This window comes from Sus scrofa, chromosome 2 (assembly GCF_054392235.1).
Source record: "Sus scrofa isolate SSC_HxYL_T2T_F1_AM1 chromosome 2, Sscrofa_HxYL_maternal_Yorkshire_Landrace_v2.0, whole genome shotgun sequence".
NCBI classification, from domain to species: Eukaryota; Metazoa; Chordata; class Mammalia; order Artiodactyla; family Suidae; genus Sus; species Sus scrofa.
The window spans coordinates 9,640,593-9,660,857 of record NC_139384.1 but is presented as its reverse complement, the minus strand read 5'-3'; the positions used below and the strand labels follow the sequence as shown (position 1 = coordinate 9,660,857).

Genomic DNA, 20,265 nt, shown 5'->3' with positions numbered 1-20,265 from the left:
CCTCCATCCTCAGCCTGTCCTCTCCAGCCTCCAGCATGCACACCTACCCTCCTGGGGGGGCAGGTCCCCTCTACTCCCAACTGTCGGCCGCCTTCACCTGCATCCCAGGCCTTCTTCCTGAAAAGTCGTTGGCTCCAATCTCTCCGTCAGATAAGGCAGGAGCCTGCTTCCAATTCTCGTGCCAGAGTCAACATTTGGCTGGGCTGTGTCCTGCCTTGCCCCTTGGCCTCCCTTGCGCCAGCCGGACGCTTCTGTAACCGTGCACCTGTTGGGAACCTTTGGTAAGTTCGTGAGGCCTGTGTGAAATACCTGGAACCGGGAGACTCAGAACATGCTCAGCTCTTAGGAGCAGGAAGCTCATTTTGATCCACAGTGGAAAAACTCTCAAGTTAGGCGACCTGGAGTGTGACCGGGGACAGGTAGCTTGCCCTCCATCAGCCTCTTTCCTCATCGATAAAAAACTGGACCTGCCTCGCAGAGTTTGGTAAAGATTCTGGCTCATGTGCACAAAGCCCGTGGCTCTGACCTGCCTAACCTCAGCCGCCAAGGTGTGGATGCCAGAGACGGTGATGATGTGGCAGAAGCCAGAAGCCTGGTTGTGCAAAACGGCCAATGGCGACATCACCTGGGCTGAGACAGGGCACAGCGGTGGGGTCCTGTGAGCCCGTTAGGCGTTGCTGGTGGCGCTGGGGTTATGACAGTGAATGAGCCAGGGCTGGCCCTTTGGTGGAGCTTATATTTCCTGTTGGGGAGACAGGCAATAAAGAAATGAGCAGGAGTTCCTGTTGTGGCTCAGCCGAAATGAATCCAACTAGTATCCATGAGGACGTGGGTTCGATCCCTGGCCTTGCCCAGTGGGTTATGGATCTGGTGTTGCCGTGAGCTGTGGTGTAGGTTACAGATTCTGGCTTGGATTCTGGGTTACTGTGGTGTAGGCTGGCAGCTCTAGCTCTGATTCGACCTCTAGCCTGGCAACCTCTATATGCTGTGGGTGTGGTTCCCCCCCGCAAAAAAAAGAAATGAGCAGATGATATAACTGGGGATTTTGATTACTGTTATGAAGAAGCTAAAACAAGGTGATGTTCCAGAAAGTGTGGGGCTGGAGGATGGCTCTTTCAGATTGGGGTGAGGGGGAGCCAGCCATGGGATGCTGCAGGAGCAGGACTCCAAGCAGAAGGAAGAGCCACAGGCCCTGATGTGGGAACGTACTTTGTGGATTCAAGGGTGAGTTCCATCAGGCCTGCTGGCAAAGCTGCCAGACCTGCCATGGCCAATGAGACAATTCAAGAGCTTGGCTTTCTAGACGAGCGTGAGGCTTGTGGGGATGCAGCCTGGGTTGGGTTGATCGCAGAGAGAGAGCAGTGAGTGATGGCTTCAAGTGAGATCTTCATTCTCTGCTCAGGAATTGAACCTGGGCCGTCTGAGTGAAAACCAAGCATCCCGGCCACGAGACGAGCTAGAGGCTGAGAGCATGATTGCCCTGGTTCTTGCCCTCTGCTGAAAGCAAGACTATTCCAAAGAGGCAAAGATTATAAAAACAAGTCTATTGTTAGAAACAGCACAACATGTGGGAAAACACATGGAGAAGTAGTCTGTTTCTCGAAGACAGAAGCAAAGCCGTAACGCATTTCCAAAAGAGGGGCGAGCTTGTGGGTGTCCTCTTGAATGAAGACCGTGCCAGAGAGGTGGTTTAAATCGCTTATATTGGACTCATGTTCTTCCAAATCTTTGTTTTCCTTTGGCCAATCATCTTCTTTTATTGCTCACAACTCCCCGGACCCGGGGCCCTGCCCAGTATGCTTCCACATCTTTTGGCCAAGACGGATTCCAGAGCAAAGGGTTCTGGGAAACTCTCAGGACTTATTGTGGCCTGGCGCCCCCTCCGTTTATGACCCCCAGGAGTCTTTCTGCGCGGGTGTAACTGGGGAGGTCTCTTTGACCGCAGGGGTGAGTGATGTGGTCATCGTACCTTTTTACTCCAGCAGAGCTCAGCTCCTGCCATTAACTTTCTCCTCGAAGGTATCAAAGAGAAGCCAGGCCTACTTGCCTCAGCCTAAGTCCCAGCGGTTCTCAGCCCAGGGGCCCATCGACCTCTTACTTCAGGGTGAACCTGGCTTTGATCCTGGCCCTGCCCCTTGAACATGACCTTCCTGCATTCCAGGGCCTCCCTCTGTAACGTGGGCTTGGAGGCTTCAGGGCAGATGTAGAAACAACTCTGGGCCCCCACTTGGCGCGTGACCCTTCTCCCTTGGCCTCGGGGAGAGGAGGCTGCCCAAGAGCCCTCTGGATGTGGCCCAGGGCTGGCCTCAGTCAGGACAGGAGATTGTCAGCTCCATTCCTCAGCCCAGACGGAGGCTTGGAGGTGTTACCTGGCTGTGACCTGGAAGTGAGGTGAAAGCCCTTGCAGACTTCCTCCCAGTGTGGGGTAGAGAGTCAGTCTTATTATCAGTCCTGCCTCGGGAAACTGCCTTACCATGAACTTCCCCTTCGCCTCTCAAAAGCCATGGTGTCACGTGAGGAGGCCCAGTGAAAGGTCCCTTTTCCACTCTGACTTTGGAAGGCAGCTGTGGTTACCAGCTCTGGTTACCACCCTGCCACCCAGGCTTGGGCCCTGACTTTGGAGGGTCCTGATGGGCCCTCTCCCAGGGCTGGGGGTCCTCCCTCGTAGAGGAGTCTGAGGCCAGAGTGGACCCCAGGCGTCTCGCTGTCTGCTCAGGGTCCTGGAGCAGCAGCCCTCTCTCTTCTCTGAAAATAGACTTGTTTTCATCCCCTGCTGCCATCCAAATTTCCTCCTCGGTGAGGGGGGGGCCGCACTGACATGTTTTAAAGACTCTGGGCCCAGTTTGCCTCTGCATAAAAAGTGTTGCTTTGTCAGTCTGTTCTGGACACAAATAGAACAAAACCCGGGCAAAAGGGCTTGATGCCAAGGGACAAGAGAAGCCTGGCAGTTACCGTTGGGAGATACTTGGGTGGGAGCTGGAATGAGTTGTCAGCATCTTCCTCCTTTTTTTTTTTTAAATTTTGAGAATTCCAAGAGTTCCCGTCGTGGCACAGTGGTTATCAAATCCGACTAGGAACCATGAGGTTGCGGGTTCGCTCCCTGGCCTTGCTCAGTGGGTTAAGGATCCGGTATTGCCGTGAGCTGTGGTGTAGGTTGCAGATGCAGCTCGGATCCCGCGTTGCCAGCGGCAGCTTCAGCTCCGATTGGACCCCTAGCCTGGGAACCTCCATATGCCTGCGGGAAGCGGCCCTAGAAAAGGCAAAAAGACAAAAAAAAATTTTTTTTTTGAGAATTCCCCAAACACAGCAAGGTTGACAGAATTAAGCACCTGTGTATCCTCAACCACCATTCACGTACTCAACATTTGCCTGTGTTTACCTTCCTCTTTACGCATATAAGCGTTGTCTTTGGCTGAATCATATGAAAATCACATGAAAATAAATTGCATATTCTGCCCCTTCACAATAGGCACATTCGGTGACATAATTACCTTAGTTACTTTGAAGAAAATTGGCAGTGATTCTTTAATACGATCAGATATCCAGACTCTATCCAAATTTTCTCATTCAACCCCCCAAAATGTCTTGGAAAACTGCTGAGTGGTTTTTGTTTTTTGTTTTTTGTTTTCCCTCTCCAAAGGGGAGCCTTTCACATCAAGCCTTGCAGTTTTTAACGCCTTGTTGTTGTATCTTTTTCTGGCTTTTTAAACCTAGACACATCCCCAAACACACCTGCCTTTCACGTTTTTCCCCCTACCTTGATTTTTCTGATCGCTTCTCATGGTGTGGTTAGACTTGTTCCTCTCTTCTATAAAGTCTCAAATCGGGTTTTTAAAAAATGTTCGTAAATTGAAATATAGTTGAGGTACAATATTACATTAGTTTCAGGGGTTCCTTGCCGCTTGGTTTGATACCAGGAAACATGGTTCATCCCTGGGACATCATCAGGCAGGCCTAATGTCAGCGCATCTCTAACGGAGATGCTGCATTTGTTCCATGTAATATAGAGAGCATGTATTAAAAACATGGGGAAAATATTCAGCAACATTAGCAACAGTCATTCTCCGGATGACACTTATTTTCCCCTTTATTCTTCTGTACATTTTCTTTCTTTTTTTCCTTTTTTTTGGTCTTTTTCTAGGGCCGCACCTGCAGCACATGGAGGTTCCCAGGCTAGGGGTCAAATCAGAGCTGTAGCTGCCGACCTACACCACAACCACAGCAATGCCAGATCCGAGCCGCTTCTGCGACCTACCCCACAGCTCACGGCAATGCCAGATCCCCAACCCACTGAGCAAGGCCAGGGATCGAACCCGCCACCTCATGGTTCCTAGTCAGATTCGTTACCCACTGAGCCACAGAGGGAACTCCCTCTGTACCTTTTCTAAATTTTCCAAAACTATGCACATTATTTTTAGTATATTCTATTCTATTATTTATTTTATTGTTTTGCTTTTTAGGGCTGCACTCCCGGCATATGGAAGTTCCCAGGCTAGGGGTCGAATTGGAGCTACCGCTGCTGGCCTACGCCACAGCCACAGCAACACAGGATCTGAGCCACATCTGTGACCTACACCACAGCTCACGGCAATGCTGGATCCTTAAGCTACTGAGTGAGGCCAGGGATCGAACCCGCATCCTCATGGATACCACTCAGGTTTGTTTCCACTGTGCCACAAGGAGAACTCCTGCACATTACTTTATAATGTGAAAAAAAAAAAGATGAAAAGACCGCAACATTAATTTTTTTTTATTTTAAAAGCGATACAGCAATGTTAGAGAAAATTTGAGAAGTAACAAAGCGAAGCTTAATGCCGTCTTGACACCTGATAGTTTAGAGCTTTGCGTAAACATGTTTTCATAGTCCTCATAATTACTTCCATACCTTTTAAAAATATGAAAAATAAAAAGTAAATTGAAAAATAAATAAAAATATGAAAAAGGAGTTCCCGTTGTGGTTCAGCGACCTGACTAGGAACCATGAAGATGCGGGTTCAATCCCCAGCCTTGCTCAGTGGGTTAAGGATCCGGCATTGCCGTGAGGTGTGGTGTAGGAGCTCTAGCCCGGGAACTTCCAAATGCCACAGATGCAGCCCTATAAAAAGAGAAAAAAGAATAAAGAAAGATAGGAAAAAGCTTTTTCCCCCGGAAATGAGTTTTAAGTAATTCTGCATTAGCCTTTTTTTTTTTTTATCATTTATTTATATATATGTTTTTTTCTACTGTAGTGCATGGTGACCCAGTTACACATACATGTATACATTCTTTTTTCTCGCATTATCATGCTCCATCAGAAGTGACTAGACAGAGTTTCCAGTGCTACACAGCAGGATCCCATTGCTAATCCAATTCCAAAGGCAATTGTCTGCATCTATTAACCCCAAGCTCCCAATCCATCCCACTCCCTCCCTCTCCCCCCCGGGCAACCACAAGTCTATTCTCCAAGTCCGTGAGTTTCTTTTCTTTGGAAAGGTTCCTTTGTGCCGTATATTAGATTCCAGATATAAATGATATCATATGGGGTTTGTCTTTCTCTTTCTGACTTACTTCACTCAGGATGAGAGTCTCTAGTTCCACCCATATTGCTGCACATGGCATTATTTTGTTCTTTTTTATGGCCGAGTAGTATTCCATTGGGTATATATCCCACACCTTCCTAATCCAATTATCTACCAGTGGACATGTGGGTTGATTCCATGTCATTAGCTTTTGGTTTAACATGGTCTAAGCACACTTTGCCTGCTGTGGCAGGCTCCAGCCCTGTTGGTTTCCTTGACAGTGGTGGCCCGGGAAGGCGGGGGGCGGGGAAGGCGTGGGACGGGGGATGGTGGTGCAGTTGGCCCTGGAACCAGGCAGCCTGCAGAGGAGCCCTCAGAGACTCTGGAACCTGACCCTGCCCAGCCTGGTGCCCGTGGGCTGCATCTTCTTGGAAGGAGCCCAGCAGTAGCCGGCAGGTCTCTGCAGTTTTTCTAAAACTTAGCGGCCCTTCCTCAGGGCGGAGCTCCAAGTAGGGTTTCCATCCGAGGGACCTTCCAGGATGAGGCTGAGCGCATGTGGGACTGGATCGCTGAGGCCTCGGATGGTGTCTTGGTGTCTGAGTGCGGCAGCGCTTCCGCTGACGAGCCCTGCTCTCTCTGGGGCGAAGGCGCTGGCGGAGACTGGCGGAGTTGTGGTCTCCCGCTCACCACCTGCCCCCCTGCTCCCCAGGATGCCTTCTTCGCCTTCCACCGCGACCTTGATTTAGTGCGCAAGTTCATGAAGCCTCTGTTGATCGGAGAGCTGGCCCCGGAGGAGCCCAGCCAGGATCGCACCAAGAACGTGAGTCGGAGAAGGAGACCCGCAAGGAAGGGTGGGTGAGGGGGTCCCCAACCCAGACACGGAGAGGGCATGGCGGCGTGGGGCAAAGGAGCCTTTGTGCCAGTCCAGGGGGAGCCACTACGCATCGCCTGGGCTTCAGGGAGGATGCCAGCCTCTGTTGCCCCCCCCACTTGGAGTCATTCATTCCCAGCTTCCCCACCTCTGGGGCCTCTGCGGTGCCAGGCTGGGCACAGGGTCTTTCCCTCTTGCCCAGCCCCCAATGTTGTATCTGGCCTTTCTCCCGCTCCTGCCCTGCCCCTCCCTACTAGCTGCCTTCTCTCTCCCATTGATGCTCTCATCTCCCTGACCACCCAGTCCTTTTCTGCCTAATAGAGTGCCCAGGACAAGTGGTGCATGTCAGGGAGTGGAAAATATAATTAAAAAAAAAAAAAAATCGGAGTTCCCGTTGTGGTGCAGTGGTTAACAAATCCGAGTAGGAACCATGAGGTGGCAGGTTCGATCCCTGCCCTTGCTCAGTGGGTTAACGATCCGGCGTTGCCGTGAGCTGTGGTGTAGGTTGCAGACTCTGCTCGGATCCTGTGTTGCTGTGGCTCTGGTGTAGGCCGGCGGCTACAGCTCCGATTCGACCCCTAGCCTGAGAACCTCCATATGCTGAGGGAGCGGCCCTAGGAAAGGCAAAAAGACAAAAAAAAAAAAAAATCATAGTAAAAGAGACATAACATTTGCTATCTTAACCATTTTTTAAGGGCACAGTTCAGTGACTTTGAGTTCGTTCACATTGTTATGCAACCATCACCACTATCCATCTCTGAAACTTTTTCATCATCTCAAACTGAGATTCTGTCCCCATTAAACATTAATCACCCAGCTGCCCCCTCCCCCCGCCCCTGCCCGCCCACCCCTGGTCAACACTATTCTTTCTGCTGATGAATTTGCCTATTCTAGGTCCCTCATAGAAAGGGGTTCAGAAGTATTTGTCTGTTCGTGTCTGGCTTAGTTTCACTTAGCTCAGGGTCTTGAGGGTTCCCTCATTTGTAGCACGTGTCAGAATTATCTTCTTTTTGAAGGCTGAATAATAGTCCACTGTATATAGAGACCTTTTTTTTTTTTTTTTTTTTTTTTTGCTTTTTAGTGCTGGACACACGGCATATGGAGGTTCCCAGGCCAGGAGTCTCATCGGAGCTACAGCTGCTGGCCTACACCACAGCCACAGCCACGCCAGATCTACGTCTGCAACCTACACCACAGCTCGCGGCAAGGCTGGAGCCTTAACCCACTGAGCGAGGCCAGGGATGGAACCCCCAATCTCATGGTTCCTAGTTGGATTCGTTTCCGCTTCACCATGATGGGAACTCCTAGAGACCACGTTTTGCTTAGCTATCCATCCATCACTGGCTATTTGGGTTGTTTCTGCCTTTTGTCTATGGCAAATAATGCTGCTGTGAACGTGGGTGTGTAAAAATGCAAGCTTTTGAGTTGCAGCCTTTTTTTTTTTTGCTTTTTAGCGACGCACCCGCGGCATATGGAGGTTCCCAGGCTAAGGGTCTAATCGGAGCTACAGCCGCCGGCCTACGCCAGAGCCACAGCAATGCCAGATCCGAGCCATGTCTACAACCTACACCAGAGCTCACAGCAGTGCTGGAGCCTTAACCCACTGAGCGAGGCCAGGGATCGAACCCTCAACCTCATGGTTCCTAGTCGGATTTGTTTCCCCTGCGCCATGACAGGAACTCCTAGTTGCACCCTTTCTCTGTTACTGAACTGGCTGTGGACAAATGGGCAGTTCTAGGACAGCGCCAGGCCCAGGTAGGCACGTGGCGACAGCAGCCTTTACAGTGCATGGGGCCAGGCTCCTGCGGGGCTCAGGTGTGTGGACAGGTCCCCTCTGGAGCGGCTGGCCTGCTGACCCCTTCCCTATGTTCTGGCTCAACAGTCTGAGATCACCGAGGACTTCCGGGCCCTGAAGAAGACGGCCGAGGACATGAACCTGTTCGAGAGCAACCACCTGTTCTTCTTCCTCCTCCTGGCCCACATCATTGTCATGGAAATTATTGCCTGGTTCACCATCTCTTACTTTGGCAATGGCTGGATTCCAACCCTCATGACGGCCTTCATCCTTGCTACCTCTCAGGTGAGGTGTGACCCCTCACCTGCCATGCAAAGCCCCCCCATCCCCCCCCCGCCCCCTGGCTCGAAGAGGCCTGGGTGCTGATGCTGGGCAAACCTCCCTGGCCCTCTCTCCCCAGGCCCAGGCTGGGTGGCTGCAGCACGATTACGGCCATCTCTCTGTTTACAAGAAATCCACGTGGAACCACATCGTCCACAAGTTCATCATTGGCCACTTAAAGGTAAATGTCAGCCGCCCTGGGCACCCTTCCCATCAGTTAGCAGTGGGGCACTGTCCCCTCGCTTCACTCAGACCAGTCAGGACAATGTCTGCTGGATTGGGCCACAGGACCTGCCAGTTCTCCACTTCTCTGAACTTCCAAGCCCTGCCTCCTGACCTTGTTAGATACACAAAACCAGTGTACTCATTATAAAAACAGGCACATGCCTTTTTTTTTTTAATGCTGTTTGGGGCTGCACTGGTGGCATATGGAGGTTCCCAGGCTAGGGGTCGAATCGGAGCTGCAGCTGGCGGCCAGATCTGCGTCTGCGAACTACACCACAGCTTACAGCAAGGCCGGACCCTTAACCCACTGATCAAGGCCGAATCCTGAACCCACTGAGCAAGGCCAGGGGTCGAACCCGAAACCTCATGGTTCCTAGTCGGATTTGTTAACCACTGAGCCACAACGGGAACTCCAGGCACATGCTTCTTAATTGAATAGTCCTTACCGAAGGACTTAATAATAAATTCCTTTTAGTTTGGGGCCGCTGAAAAGCAGTCTCTCGGGAGTTTCCTTGTGGCACAGTGGTTTAAGGATCTGGCATTGTCACTACAGCGGCTTGGGTGCCTTCTATGGTGTGGGTTCATCCCTGGCCCCTGGAACTTTGCCGTAGGCACAGCCAAAAAAAAAAAAAAAAACGCCTCTCTTTTTATAGAAAATTTATTTCACTGCAGTAAAGTTGGTTTACAATGTTGTGTTAATTTCTGCTGTACAGCAAAGTGATTCCGTTATACATATGTATACATTCTTTTCCATATTCTTTTCCATTATGGTTTAATTGAACACAGTTCCTGGGCTATACAGTAGGACCTTGTTTATCCATCTATATGTAATAGTTTGCATCTGAAAAAGCAGCCTCTCTTGATAAATCAGTGTGCTTCCCTCCACCAGGTAAGCTTGCTATTTAATATGTCCCGTTTCTCTTTTTTTCCCCCTCGGATGCCAGGAAACAGAGCAAAACAAGAAACAGCAACTATCCCAAACACACATCTTCCTTATGCATCCTCCCCTCCCACTGCCTGCCATTTACTTGCTTTTATCTTTATTTTAACCATTCTGTTACATATGAGTCCCTTCTCAGAAGCCGTCTCCACTGTGCTTTGGAAATAGATGGGGCACGAAAAAGAAATACTGTCATTGTTTAAGTCTTTAGATAAGGGACATCGAAAGTTAAATCAGGAGTTCCCACTGTGGCCAACGGGATTGGTGGTGTCTCCAGAGCTCTGGGCTGCAGGTTTGATCCCTGGCCCGGCACAGCAGGTTAAGGATGCAGCCACTGTGGCTTAGATCTGATCCCTGGCCTGGGAACTCCGTATGCTGGGGGGGCGGCCAAAAAAGAAAAAGATTGGTTTGTTTTCCTTTTTTGGTCACCCCAAGGCATATGGAATTCCTGGGCCAAGGATCAGATCTGAGCCAAGGCTGTTACCTAAGCCGCAGCTGTGGCAACGCCAGATCCCTAACCCGCTTTGCTGGCCAGGAATCAAACTTCATCCCAGCGGTCCCAAGACACTACTGATCCTGTTGCGCCACAGTGGAAACTCCAAAAAAGAAAACAGTTAATGATCAGCTAAGCCAAAGGACAAGAGGTGTTTCAAATTCAGAAGGTAAGGTTGGGAGTTCCTGTTGTGGCTCAGCGATAATGAATCCGATGAATATCCATAAGAATACAGGTTCAATCCCAGGCCCTGCTCAGTGGGTTAAGGAGCCAGCATTGCTGTAGGTTGCAGACTCTGCTGGGATCTGATGTTGCTGTGGCTGTGGAGTAGGTGGGCAGCTGCAGCTCCGATTCAACCCCTAGTCTGGGAACTTCGAGATGCCTCGGGTGTGGCCCTAAAAAAAAAAAACCTCCGGACCAGGAGGCAAACCTGCAAAAGCATTATTGCTCAGGCAAGTTCGAGCTGGACTTGCCCGTGACCTTGGGTTGATCTGATAAGCTGCTATTTCCTTGCCAACTCTCACTTTGAAACAGATCTCACCTTTCACCCCAGCCCCACTCCAACAGCATCCAGCTACTTCCTAAAAAAGACTGTGTCCTGGAGACGCCCATCCCTCCCCAGCTTGGCTTGGGAAGAGCTAGGAGTCTGGGTTGGGCTTATCCCCCTGCGACCCGACCCTCGCAATCCAGCCCTTGGTTTGCCGGCTCCAGTCTCGTGGGGGATGAACTATTTTGCTGAACTAGTAACCAACCAGTTCCTCGGCAAGCAGTTTGCCTGACCCTGAGCCTGGAGCTGTCTGAGAACCTGGTTTCTTTCCAGAATTCTAGGGGTGAAGGATGCATAGAGTAGAACGCGTTGTTTCATTTTTATATCCTTTTCTGGTGGAGAAAACCCTCCTTTGTAGCAAAGTAACGTTTCACTCCCGACCCGCATGATCTGCACACGGTTCCGAAAGATGGACTGTGTCCTGCTTCTAGATTCTGGGTGGGAGCCAGGAGGATCTGAGGCCCCTCCGTCCTTGAAGGGCCCCTGGAACACAGCTCTTGCGTCGGATGGAAGAGGAGGGCAGGACAGAGGACTGCCTCCGTCTCAAACATGGGCTCCTGACATCTCAACTCTGGGGTGACAGAGTGCGTGGGCTCGGAGACTACAGGAGGTCAGGGACGGGGGTTCCACGCGTCGTTTGCCAGCCCCCGGCCAGCAGTGGCCGAACTAGCCATGTGGTCCATCAGCTCAGCCAGGGGGTGCGCTGGAGCGAGGAGCATTGGAGCGCTCCTGGAAGCGCTCCGGCTCCCAGTGGCTGCACAGCTGCAGACAAGACTCAGCTGTTTTTCTGATCCCTTGGCTCGGACAAAAAGATCTGGCTGCAGGGAGGTCCTCAGGTGCCCTGCCAACTGGGATGTTGTATTTATTTATTTTTTGTCTTTTTGCCTTTTCTAGGGCCGCACCCACGGCATATGGAGGTTCCCAGGCTAGGGGTCTAATCGGAGCTGTAGCCGCCGGCCTATGCCACAGCCACAGCAATGCGGGATCTGAGCCGCGTCTGCAACCTACACCACAGCTCACGGCAATGTCAGATCCTTAACCCACTGAGCAAGGCCAGGGATCGAACCCTCAACGTCATGGTTCCTAGTCGGATTCCTTAACCACTGTGCCACGATGGGAACTCCCAACTGGGATATTTTAGCCCAGTGTGGTGAGGGCACTGAACAGGGTGTGGGAGCCTTGAGCTGCTGGAGGATTCCACGTGTGAGCCTGTGCTGCTTCTTTTTTTTTTTTTAACTGTCAGCCTGTGCTGCTGGAGGATTCCACACGTGAGCCCTCCATCTCCCGTCACCCCCTCTTCCTTCAGCCCATGTCCACGTCCCTTCCAGTGGACATTTCCTCCCGAGGGTGACTTTTTTTTATGACCCCACCCGAGGCATATGGAAGATCTCAGGCCAGAGACTGAATCCGAGCCATAGCTCAAGCTGTGACCTAAGCCGCAGCTGTGGCAACGCTGGATCCTTTCACCCACTGCGCTGGGGAAGCGAACCTGCACCCCCACTGCAGTTTGATTCTTAACCCACTGTGCCATGGCGGGAACTCCCCCAAGGGAGATCTTGTACAATGAAAGTTCTGAGAGGTCGCACCTCTGTTCGGCCTTGCACTTCGGATACAATGCAAACCCCCAGGCCTGGCACCATCTAGACTCTGCATCTGGAGATGGAAATCTTTGAACCCCGCAATCTTATCTTGGGCCCCCAGAGTCAGGACTAGGGTGAGGCAAGTGAGGCACTTCACAGGGGCACAGAATTTAAAGGGACACCAAAAAGTCAGCAATTGAGATAAGTAACAGTTCAATGCAGTACTGTTTTAGAAAGCAAAATTAATGCAAAAAAAAAATCCACCGTGAACAGAATACCAACATTTTAAATAGAGTAGAACTCTTCGGGGCCATTTTGGAATCTGAAGAGAAAGAAAAACTTGTACCTTATATACATGTTTGTATGTATCTTTCTCTCTCTCTCTCTCTGTTTTTTTTTTTTTTTTTTTTTTTTTGTATTTTTTTCCATTTTCTTGGGCCGCTCCCGTGGCATAGGGAGGTTCCCAGGTTCGGGGTCGAATTGGAGCTGTAGCTGCCGGCCTATACCACAGCCACAGCAACACGGGATCCAAGCCTCGTCTGTGACCTACACCACAGCTCACGGCAACGCCGGATCCTTAACCCACTGATCAAGGCCAGGGATCGAACCCTCAACCACATGGTTCCTAGTTGGATTTGTTAACCACTGAGCCACGACAGGAACTCCTCTTTTTCTTTTTTTCAACAAACTTCTCCTTCTCTCTCTCTCTCTCTTTTTTTTTTTTCTTTCTTTCTTTTTTTTTTTTTCTTTCTTTTTAGAGCCACACCCTTGGCACATGGACATTCCCAGGCTATGGGTCGAATTGGAGCTGCAGCTGCTGGCCTCCGCCACAGCCACAAACTCTGGATCCAAGCTGCATCTGCAACCTACACCATAGCTCACACCAACACTGGATCCTTAACCCACTGAGCAAGGCCAGGGATTGAACCCGAGTGCTCATGGATCCTAATCGGGTTCGTCATCACTGAGCCACAGCGGGAACTCCCAGCAAACTTCTCTAGTTGCTGTGTTCTGAATATCGTGCTTAAATGCTCTGCCCCTTAATTTCTTTGTACCAGAGACTCCATTGCGCTCGTCCCAGGAATTTTGTTCCCTTTGGCTGGAAAGGCAAGTGTGTCATTTGATTTCTTGATCCTCTGAGCTCATTTGATGACTTTTTTTTTTTTTTTTGTTTTTCCTTCTCTGTTGCGTTTTGAGGCCCTCCTGCCTACAGGGGTTATGCAAGTTCACTGCAAAGGTCACAGCTGCTCAGAGCTGTTCCTGTCCCGGACCGAGAGTGTCCAGAAACTGTGTTTGTGCCAAAACACCTCCCAAGTTAAATGTTTGTTTTTACAGTTAGGCCTTTTTGTAGTTGGCCAGACCCTTGGCCAGAGCATTGATTGACCCGGCAAATGTTCACTAGTGAAGTCCTGGAGCTGAAGGGTCAGGAAAGTTGCTCTTTGCGTCACTGGGTGACTGTGGAAGGACATGCCCTCAATGTGTCTGGAGCTCCAGCTGATGAGACAGAAATTCATTGGATGTTCCCTCCATGGCGCAGTGGGTTACGAATCCCAACTGCAGCAGCTCAGGTCACTGCTGAGGTGTGGGTTCGATCTCAGGCCCGGGGCATTTGGTTAAAGGATCTGGGGTTGGGGCAGTTTGGTTCTAATCCCTGGCCCGGATCTTCTGTATGCTGCGGGTGTGGCCAGAAGGAAGGAAGGAAGGAAGGGGAGTTCCCGTTGTGGCTCAGTGGTAATGAACCCAACTCATATCCCTGAGGACTCAGGTTCGATCCCTGACCTCACCCAGTGGATTAAAGATCCGGCGGTGTCGTGAGCTGTGGTGTAGGTTGCAGACATGGCTCAGAACCCATGTTGCTGTGGCTGTGGTGTAGGCTGGCAGTTCCAGGTCCGATTCAACCCCTAGCCTGGGAACCTCCATATGCTGAGGGTGCACCCCTAAAAAGACCAAATGAAAAAGAGAGAGAGACAGAGAGGAAGAAGGTAATTTGTGGCACTGACGGAAATTCTTACGTAATTCTTCTTGTCTGCTGGAATCCAAGCTCTTAGCTGTTTGTGTTAGAAATTGCTTATTAATTCCTTCCTGAGATGTCTGGGTATCACATGCCTCAGCTGTCATGCCTCAGTGCAGTGGCATGTCTCGCTGTTGGGCTGTCTCTTGCCAGCTACTCTGCAGGCCCTCTGAGAGCAAGGGCCACCTACGGTCTTCGTTTTTGTTTGTTTTTTTTATTTTTATGTATTTATTTATTTATTTGGCCTCAGTGTACAGTGGTTTGACGTGGGATCTCAGTTCCCAGACCAGCGATTGAACCTGGGCTGCAGCAGTGAAAGTGTCAAATCCTAACCCCTAGACCACCAGGAAACTCCCCGCCCCCTTTTTTTTTTCTTAAAGCTTTTTTATTTTTTTTCTTTTAGAGCCTCACCCACAGCATATGGAAGTTCCCAGGCGAGGGGTCAAATTGGAACTGCAGCTGTTGGCCTACGATGTGATATGATGTCATTCACATGCTGTGCAATTTGCCCTTTAAAGTGTGTAAATTCACAGATCTGTGCAACCACCATCACTGTCAATTTTGGAACATCTTTCAAATGTCAGTCTGAAAAGAAATCCCATGCCACATAGTCCCCACCACCCAACTCATCCCAGCCCCAGCACTAGGCAACCACTCATCTGTGTCTATAGATTGCCCTGTTCTGGACCCTTCATCAAAAAGGAATCAAGTATAGGAGTTCCCGTCGTGGCGCAGTGGTTAACGAATCCGACTAGGAACCATGAGGTTGTGGGTTTGATCCCTGGCCTCGCTCAGTGGGTTAAGGATCCGGCGTTGCTGTGAGCTGTGGTGTAGGTCGAAGATGCGGCTTGGATCCTGCGTTGCTGTGGCTGTGGCTGTGGCTTTGGCTGGCAGCTGTAGCTCCGATTCGACCCCTAGCCTGGGAACCTCCATATGCTGTGAGTGTGGCCCTAAAAAGCAAAAACAAAAACAAAAACAAAATGTTGCTAGAAACATTCATGTACAAGGTTGTGTGTGGCCATGTTTTTCATTGCTCTTGGGTAGGTACCTACGAGTGAGATGCTCGGTCATATAATAGGGACCACTTCCTTTTTTTTTTTTTTGACTTTTTAGGGCCACACCAGTAGCATATGAGGTCCCCAGACTAGGGGTCAAATGGGAGCTGTAGCCGCCGGCCTACACCACAGCTCACAGCAACACCGGCTCCTTAACCCACTGAGTGGGGCCAGGGATCAAACCTGTGTCCTCATGGATACTAGTTGGGTTGGTTCACCACTGAGCCATGATGGGAATTCCCAGGGACCACTTCTTACAGTTCCCGAAACAGAAGTTCTCCTCTCTGGACAACATGAGGGGCGTGGAGGCTCACCCCTGGGGTTGGCAGAGAGTGAAGACTCCCCCACACCTGCTGAAACACCTGCCTCTTCCCAGCCATCACCAGCACCATCTTAGGACTGGGAAACAGGCCTGAAGGGATGAAGGGACCCGGCTCCATTCAGAAGTCCTGGCTGAGGAGCTGGCCAGCGCTCTGGCCTCAGGACTGGCAGGGCCAAGCTCAGGCGTTCAGTCAAAAGCCCTGTGTGTGATGGAGGAGTTGGCCGTGAATGCTGCAGGTGCCAGGAGTGGGGCCTGCTGTTTGTGGGTCCCCCAAGGGCTGCACAGCTCACCCCCCTCCCTTCCCCCACAGGGTGCCTCTGCCAACTGGTGGAACCATCGCCACTTCCAGCATCATGCCAAGCCCAACATCTTTAGCAAGGATCCAGATGTGAACATGCTGCATGTGTTTGTCCTGGGAGAAAGGCAGCCGGTTGAGGTAGGACTGGAGGGGACAGAGCGGATCTGGGGAGTGTTTGGCCTGCACAGGGCTCCGGGGAGGGATGGGGCGGGGGGAGCAAACAGACCCATCTGTGTCTGATGTTTACATGGAATCCTTTCCTGGGCACCCTGAATCATTCAAGCTGGAATTTCAGTGGCCTGGCCTCCTGCGTAAATAATGGATGAAGCTCTTTGTTAGCGTGTTAGCAGCCTCCCCGCCTCCCTTGGGCTGGGGAAGAACATTTTCTGGCTTGTTCCTTCCAGTGTAGCAGGAAGGCACAATTCCAGGGCTCAAGCTTGGTCCTCAAAGACCAGTGCAAGGAAACCTTACTCGGAGAGTCGCAGTCCCCGAAGCAGCCAGGAGGATCCCGGCGGGTCTGGTCCCACCTGCTTCACCATAGATGCAAATGAGGCTCAGTGGGAGGACTCACGGCACGAGCTCAGGGTCACAGAGTCACATCCTTTAGCCCCCAGTCGAGGCCAGATGTGACAGCCAGGCCATTTCCTCCCACTCTGTCGCACTGACTTGTTTCTGTCTTGGTTTACCTTTTATTTATTGATTGATTGATTTGTCTTTTTTTGTCTTTTGGGGGCTGCACCTGTGGCATATGGAGGGTCCCAGGCTAGGGGTGGAATTGGAACTATACTGCCAGCCTATGCCAGCCACAGCAACACCAGATCCCAACCACATCTGCGACCTACACCACAGCTCACAGCCACGCCAGATCCTTAACCCACTGAGCGAGGCCAGGGATCGAACCCACAACCTCATGGTTCCTTGTCGGAGTCGTGTCCGCTGCGCCATGACGGGAACTCCTGGGTTTACCTTTTATTATAAGTAGAGAACATAGCTCTTATAAGCATTTTCTTTTTACCATGCCTGCGATATGTGGAAGTTCCTGGACTGGGGATGGCACTTGAGCCACAGCAGCAGCCATGCCAGATTCTTAACTGCCGGGCCACCAGAGAACTTGTCATTGATATGTGGCATTCTCTGGTGGCCTAGCAGGTAAGGACTGGGCCTTGTCACTGCTGTGGCTCAGGTGCCATCCCTGGCACGGGGCACTTTCCCGCGCCTCGGGCCCACAAATAAAAAATGAAAATGAAAAACAGAAAAACCCAAACTGCAGCTTCAACATCTTACATCCGGCTCATGTCCACTTAGGTTTCCTTGCGATTCTGGTTGTTTTTCAGGGGATTCTTTTGAACTTCCTGAGAAGACCACCGGAACCTCGGAAATAATGAAAATAGAGATTCTTTGTAATAGCTCCACACTCATTTCTGGTTTGGGTTTTTTATAACCTTCCTGGAATTTCCAGAACAGAATTAAATAGGGGTGACGTCAGGGGGCAGCCTGGTTCTGCTCCCCTCCGCCACCCCCGTCACCAAGGGGGACCATGAGGCCCTTATGCCCTTGGCTCTGGACAAGGGCTCTCAAAAGCTGTGAGGGTTGCTGCCGCCCCCTGTCCCCATCTGAGATCCTGCTTTTTCATCCTCTGGGAGGCTCCCCCCTGTCCCGAGGCCTGGCCACTCCTCACCCCCCCGGCTTCTTGCTTCACCTTGGGGAACAGGCCAAGTCCGTCCCTCGGAGAGGCCGTGGCCCTCCGCAGGGCCTTGGGGCTGGACTCCTGCCCGTCCTCGCATGCCTGCTGGCCTTGGTCCTTCTCATTTCTCTGCGGCTCCAGTTTGCAAGTTCCCAGAGGCGGGGCAGGGCTTGGCCTCTGCTCCCCTCCCCCAACCCTGACTGGACAAGGCTGGCCCTTGTCAGTTCTCAGACATTTTGTTCCGATGCTGAAAAGTCCCCTGCACATGCCCCTGGCACCCCCTCAGCTGGGCCTCGTGGTCCCTGAAACAGGCTGAACACAGGAGGGTTCAGGACTGGCTGGGGTCCAGGGTTGTGGGCCTCCGGGAAGCCAGGCCACCAGGGCTGGCCGTGCTCCCCCTCCCACTGCCTTGGGCCTGCGTCCCCTTCAGCCTCGGCTAGAGGACACATCAAAGCAGGCCCTGCGTGTGCGGCCATCTCCTTGGGGTCTGGACCAGCCATCCAGACTCTCGCCCGCAGCTTGAGTGGAAGCTGTGTCTGCCTGGGTCTCTCTGGGGCCCCCACAGCCTGAGCTTTCTGCCTGTGGCTGGTGAGGCTTCTGTGGGAGGGGAGAGGAGTGCGGGTCCTCCAGGCTGGCAGCCCCCGGCGGGGTGGGGAGAGGAAGGCTGACTTTCACTGGACCCAGCACAGCCGAGCATGGCATGTGGGGCGTCACTTCATCCTTGCTTAACCATGAGGCAGGAGCTGTCATCAAACCCATTTTACAGATGGAACAGCTAAGGCCGAGAGGTGATATGATTTGCTCAAGGTTACAGCAAGAAAGGACAGGACCACCATCCAAAACCCAGACTGTCTGGCTCCCAGCCAGGGCAATCCCGGTCCTGCAGGGGCCCTGCCCAGGGCTACCACCTGCTGGACACTAGGTGTGTTTGTTAGCTCTCTCCAGCTTCCTGATGAATTATGAAGCCAGAAGCCCCTCCTCCTGGCTTGGTGCATTCTAAAACCCTTCTCCCCGTTCCCGTTGTGGCTCAGTGGTGACAAGCCTGACTAGGATCCATGAGGATGCAGGTTCGATCCCCGGCCTCCCTCAATGGGTTAAGTTAAGACTATTTCTGGGGAGTTCCCGTCGTGGCGCAGTGGTTAACGAATCCGACTAGGAACCGTGAGGTTGCGGGTTCGGTCCCTGCCCTTGCTCAGTGGGTTAACAATCCAGCATTGCCATGAGCTGTGGTGTAGGTTGCAGACGCGGCTCGGATCCTGCATAGCTGTGGCTCTGGTGTAGGCTGGCAGCTACAGCTCCGATTCGACCCCTAGCCTGAGAACCTCCATATGCCACGGGAGCAGCCCCAGAAAAGGCAAAAAGACAAAAAAAAAAAAAAAAATTTAACTCCCCAGGTGCGCCCAGCCTGAGTCCTTCTATGGGGACTTCTGGTCTCTTCCAGCCCACCTGGGCTGCCCTGAGTGCTCACTCCCCCGAGAAGAGCTGGGCCAGTCCAAGAGGGTCCTATGGGCCCAGGCCTGTCCTGTGGGTTCACCTGCAGGGCAGAGACGTGGAGCGGAGCGCTCCCGTCTAGGGCCAGAACAACCCGCAGACAAAGTCTGGGCCTGTTTCCTGGTTCCTGGGAGGAGGTTAGAGCAGGACCCAGGAACCTGTTTTGTGGCCCACGAGCTCCCCAGAACCCCAGACCCAACTGGCCACTCAGGGGGCATCTCTAGTCCCTCCTCCTCTGGAAAGTTGTTCAAGAGTGTCTGGGGTCCCCCCGGCTGGGACCTCTCAAGGCCAGCCTCAATCTTAATGACACCTTTGTGCAAAGAACAGACGACGTTCTGGGGATGGGTGAGACCCCTGCCGAGACACAGGAGGCCCCACAGAACAAAGGGATCGATTCTGATGGCTCTTGGGCCCTGTGGCCATGGCTGCTGATGCCAAGATGCATGTCCCGGGGACAGGCTTGGCTTTGCTCCCAGCCACCCGACTGCGGGCTCTCCCTGTGATTTTGGCAGTCACTCCTATCTCAGTGCTCTCGCCTGGAGAACGGGAGCACTGGCCCTGAGGACATCTGGGCTTTCTCCAGCCGTAACATGCTTTGATCTCCCAGCTGTAACAAGCAGAAACAGACATCACTGGATGAGAGTGGCTGACCTTCGGAGCCGGGGTGGGGTGGGTAAGGGGCCGTGTCCCAGGAGACAGCCCCTGGCATTTATGCCCATATTCTCATTGGCTCCTCCTTTTTTTTGCCACACCTGCGGCATATGGAGGTTCCCAGGCTAGGGGTCCAATTGGAGCTGTAGCCGCTGGCCTTCGCCATAGCCACAGCCACACGGGATCTGAGCTGCGTCTTCGACCTACCTACACTACAGCTCATGGCAACGCCGGATCCTTAACCCACTGAGCAAGGCCAGGGATTGAACCCGCAACCTCATGGTTCCTGGTTGGATTCGTTAACCACTGAGCCATGATGGGAACTCCTCACTGGCAGCCCTTAACCACCAGTGATTTAGATGCCAAACAGGGCTCAGGCAGGCCTAGTGCCTCGTGCAGGGTCTCAGCGCTGGTGAGACGGCAGAGCCCAGGCCTCGGCTCCCTGCCTGGCCCCCCAGCATCGCAGGTGAGAGCACTTGCTCC

The 20,265-nt window shown here is 52.1% G+C and overlaps 1 protein-coding gene across 7 annotated transcripts in view; it reads left to right on the top strand.

Moving 5' to 3' along the window:
• FADS2 (fatty acid desaturase 2) overlaps positions 1–20,265 on the top strand; it is a 228,374-nt gene that overhangs the window by 197,461 nt on the left and 10,648 nt on the right. For 3 of the 7 annotated variants that reach the window (XR_014836519.1, XR_014836520.1, NM_001171750.1), the window contains 4 exon segments: positions 6,208–6,318; positions 8,252–8,449; positions 8,565–8,666; positions 15,969–16,094. Coding sequence is in view for 3 of the 7 variants with exons in the window: in NM_001171750.1 (NP_001165221.1) it covers positions 6,208–6,318; positions 8,252–8,449; positions 8,565–8,666; positions 15,969–16,094 (537 nt within the window). In the remaining 4 variants the exon portion in view is untranslated. 7 annotated transcript variants of the gene reach the window in all.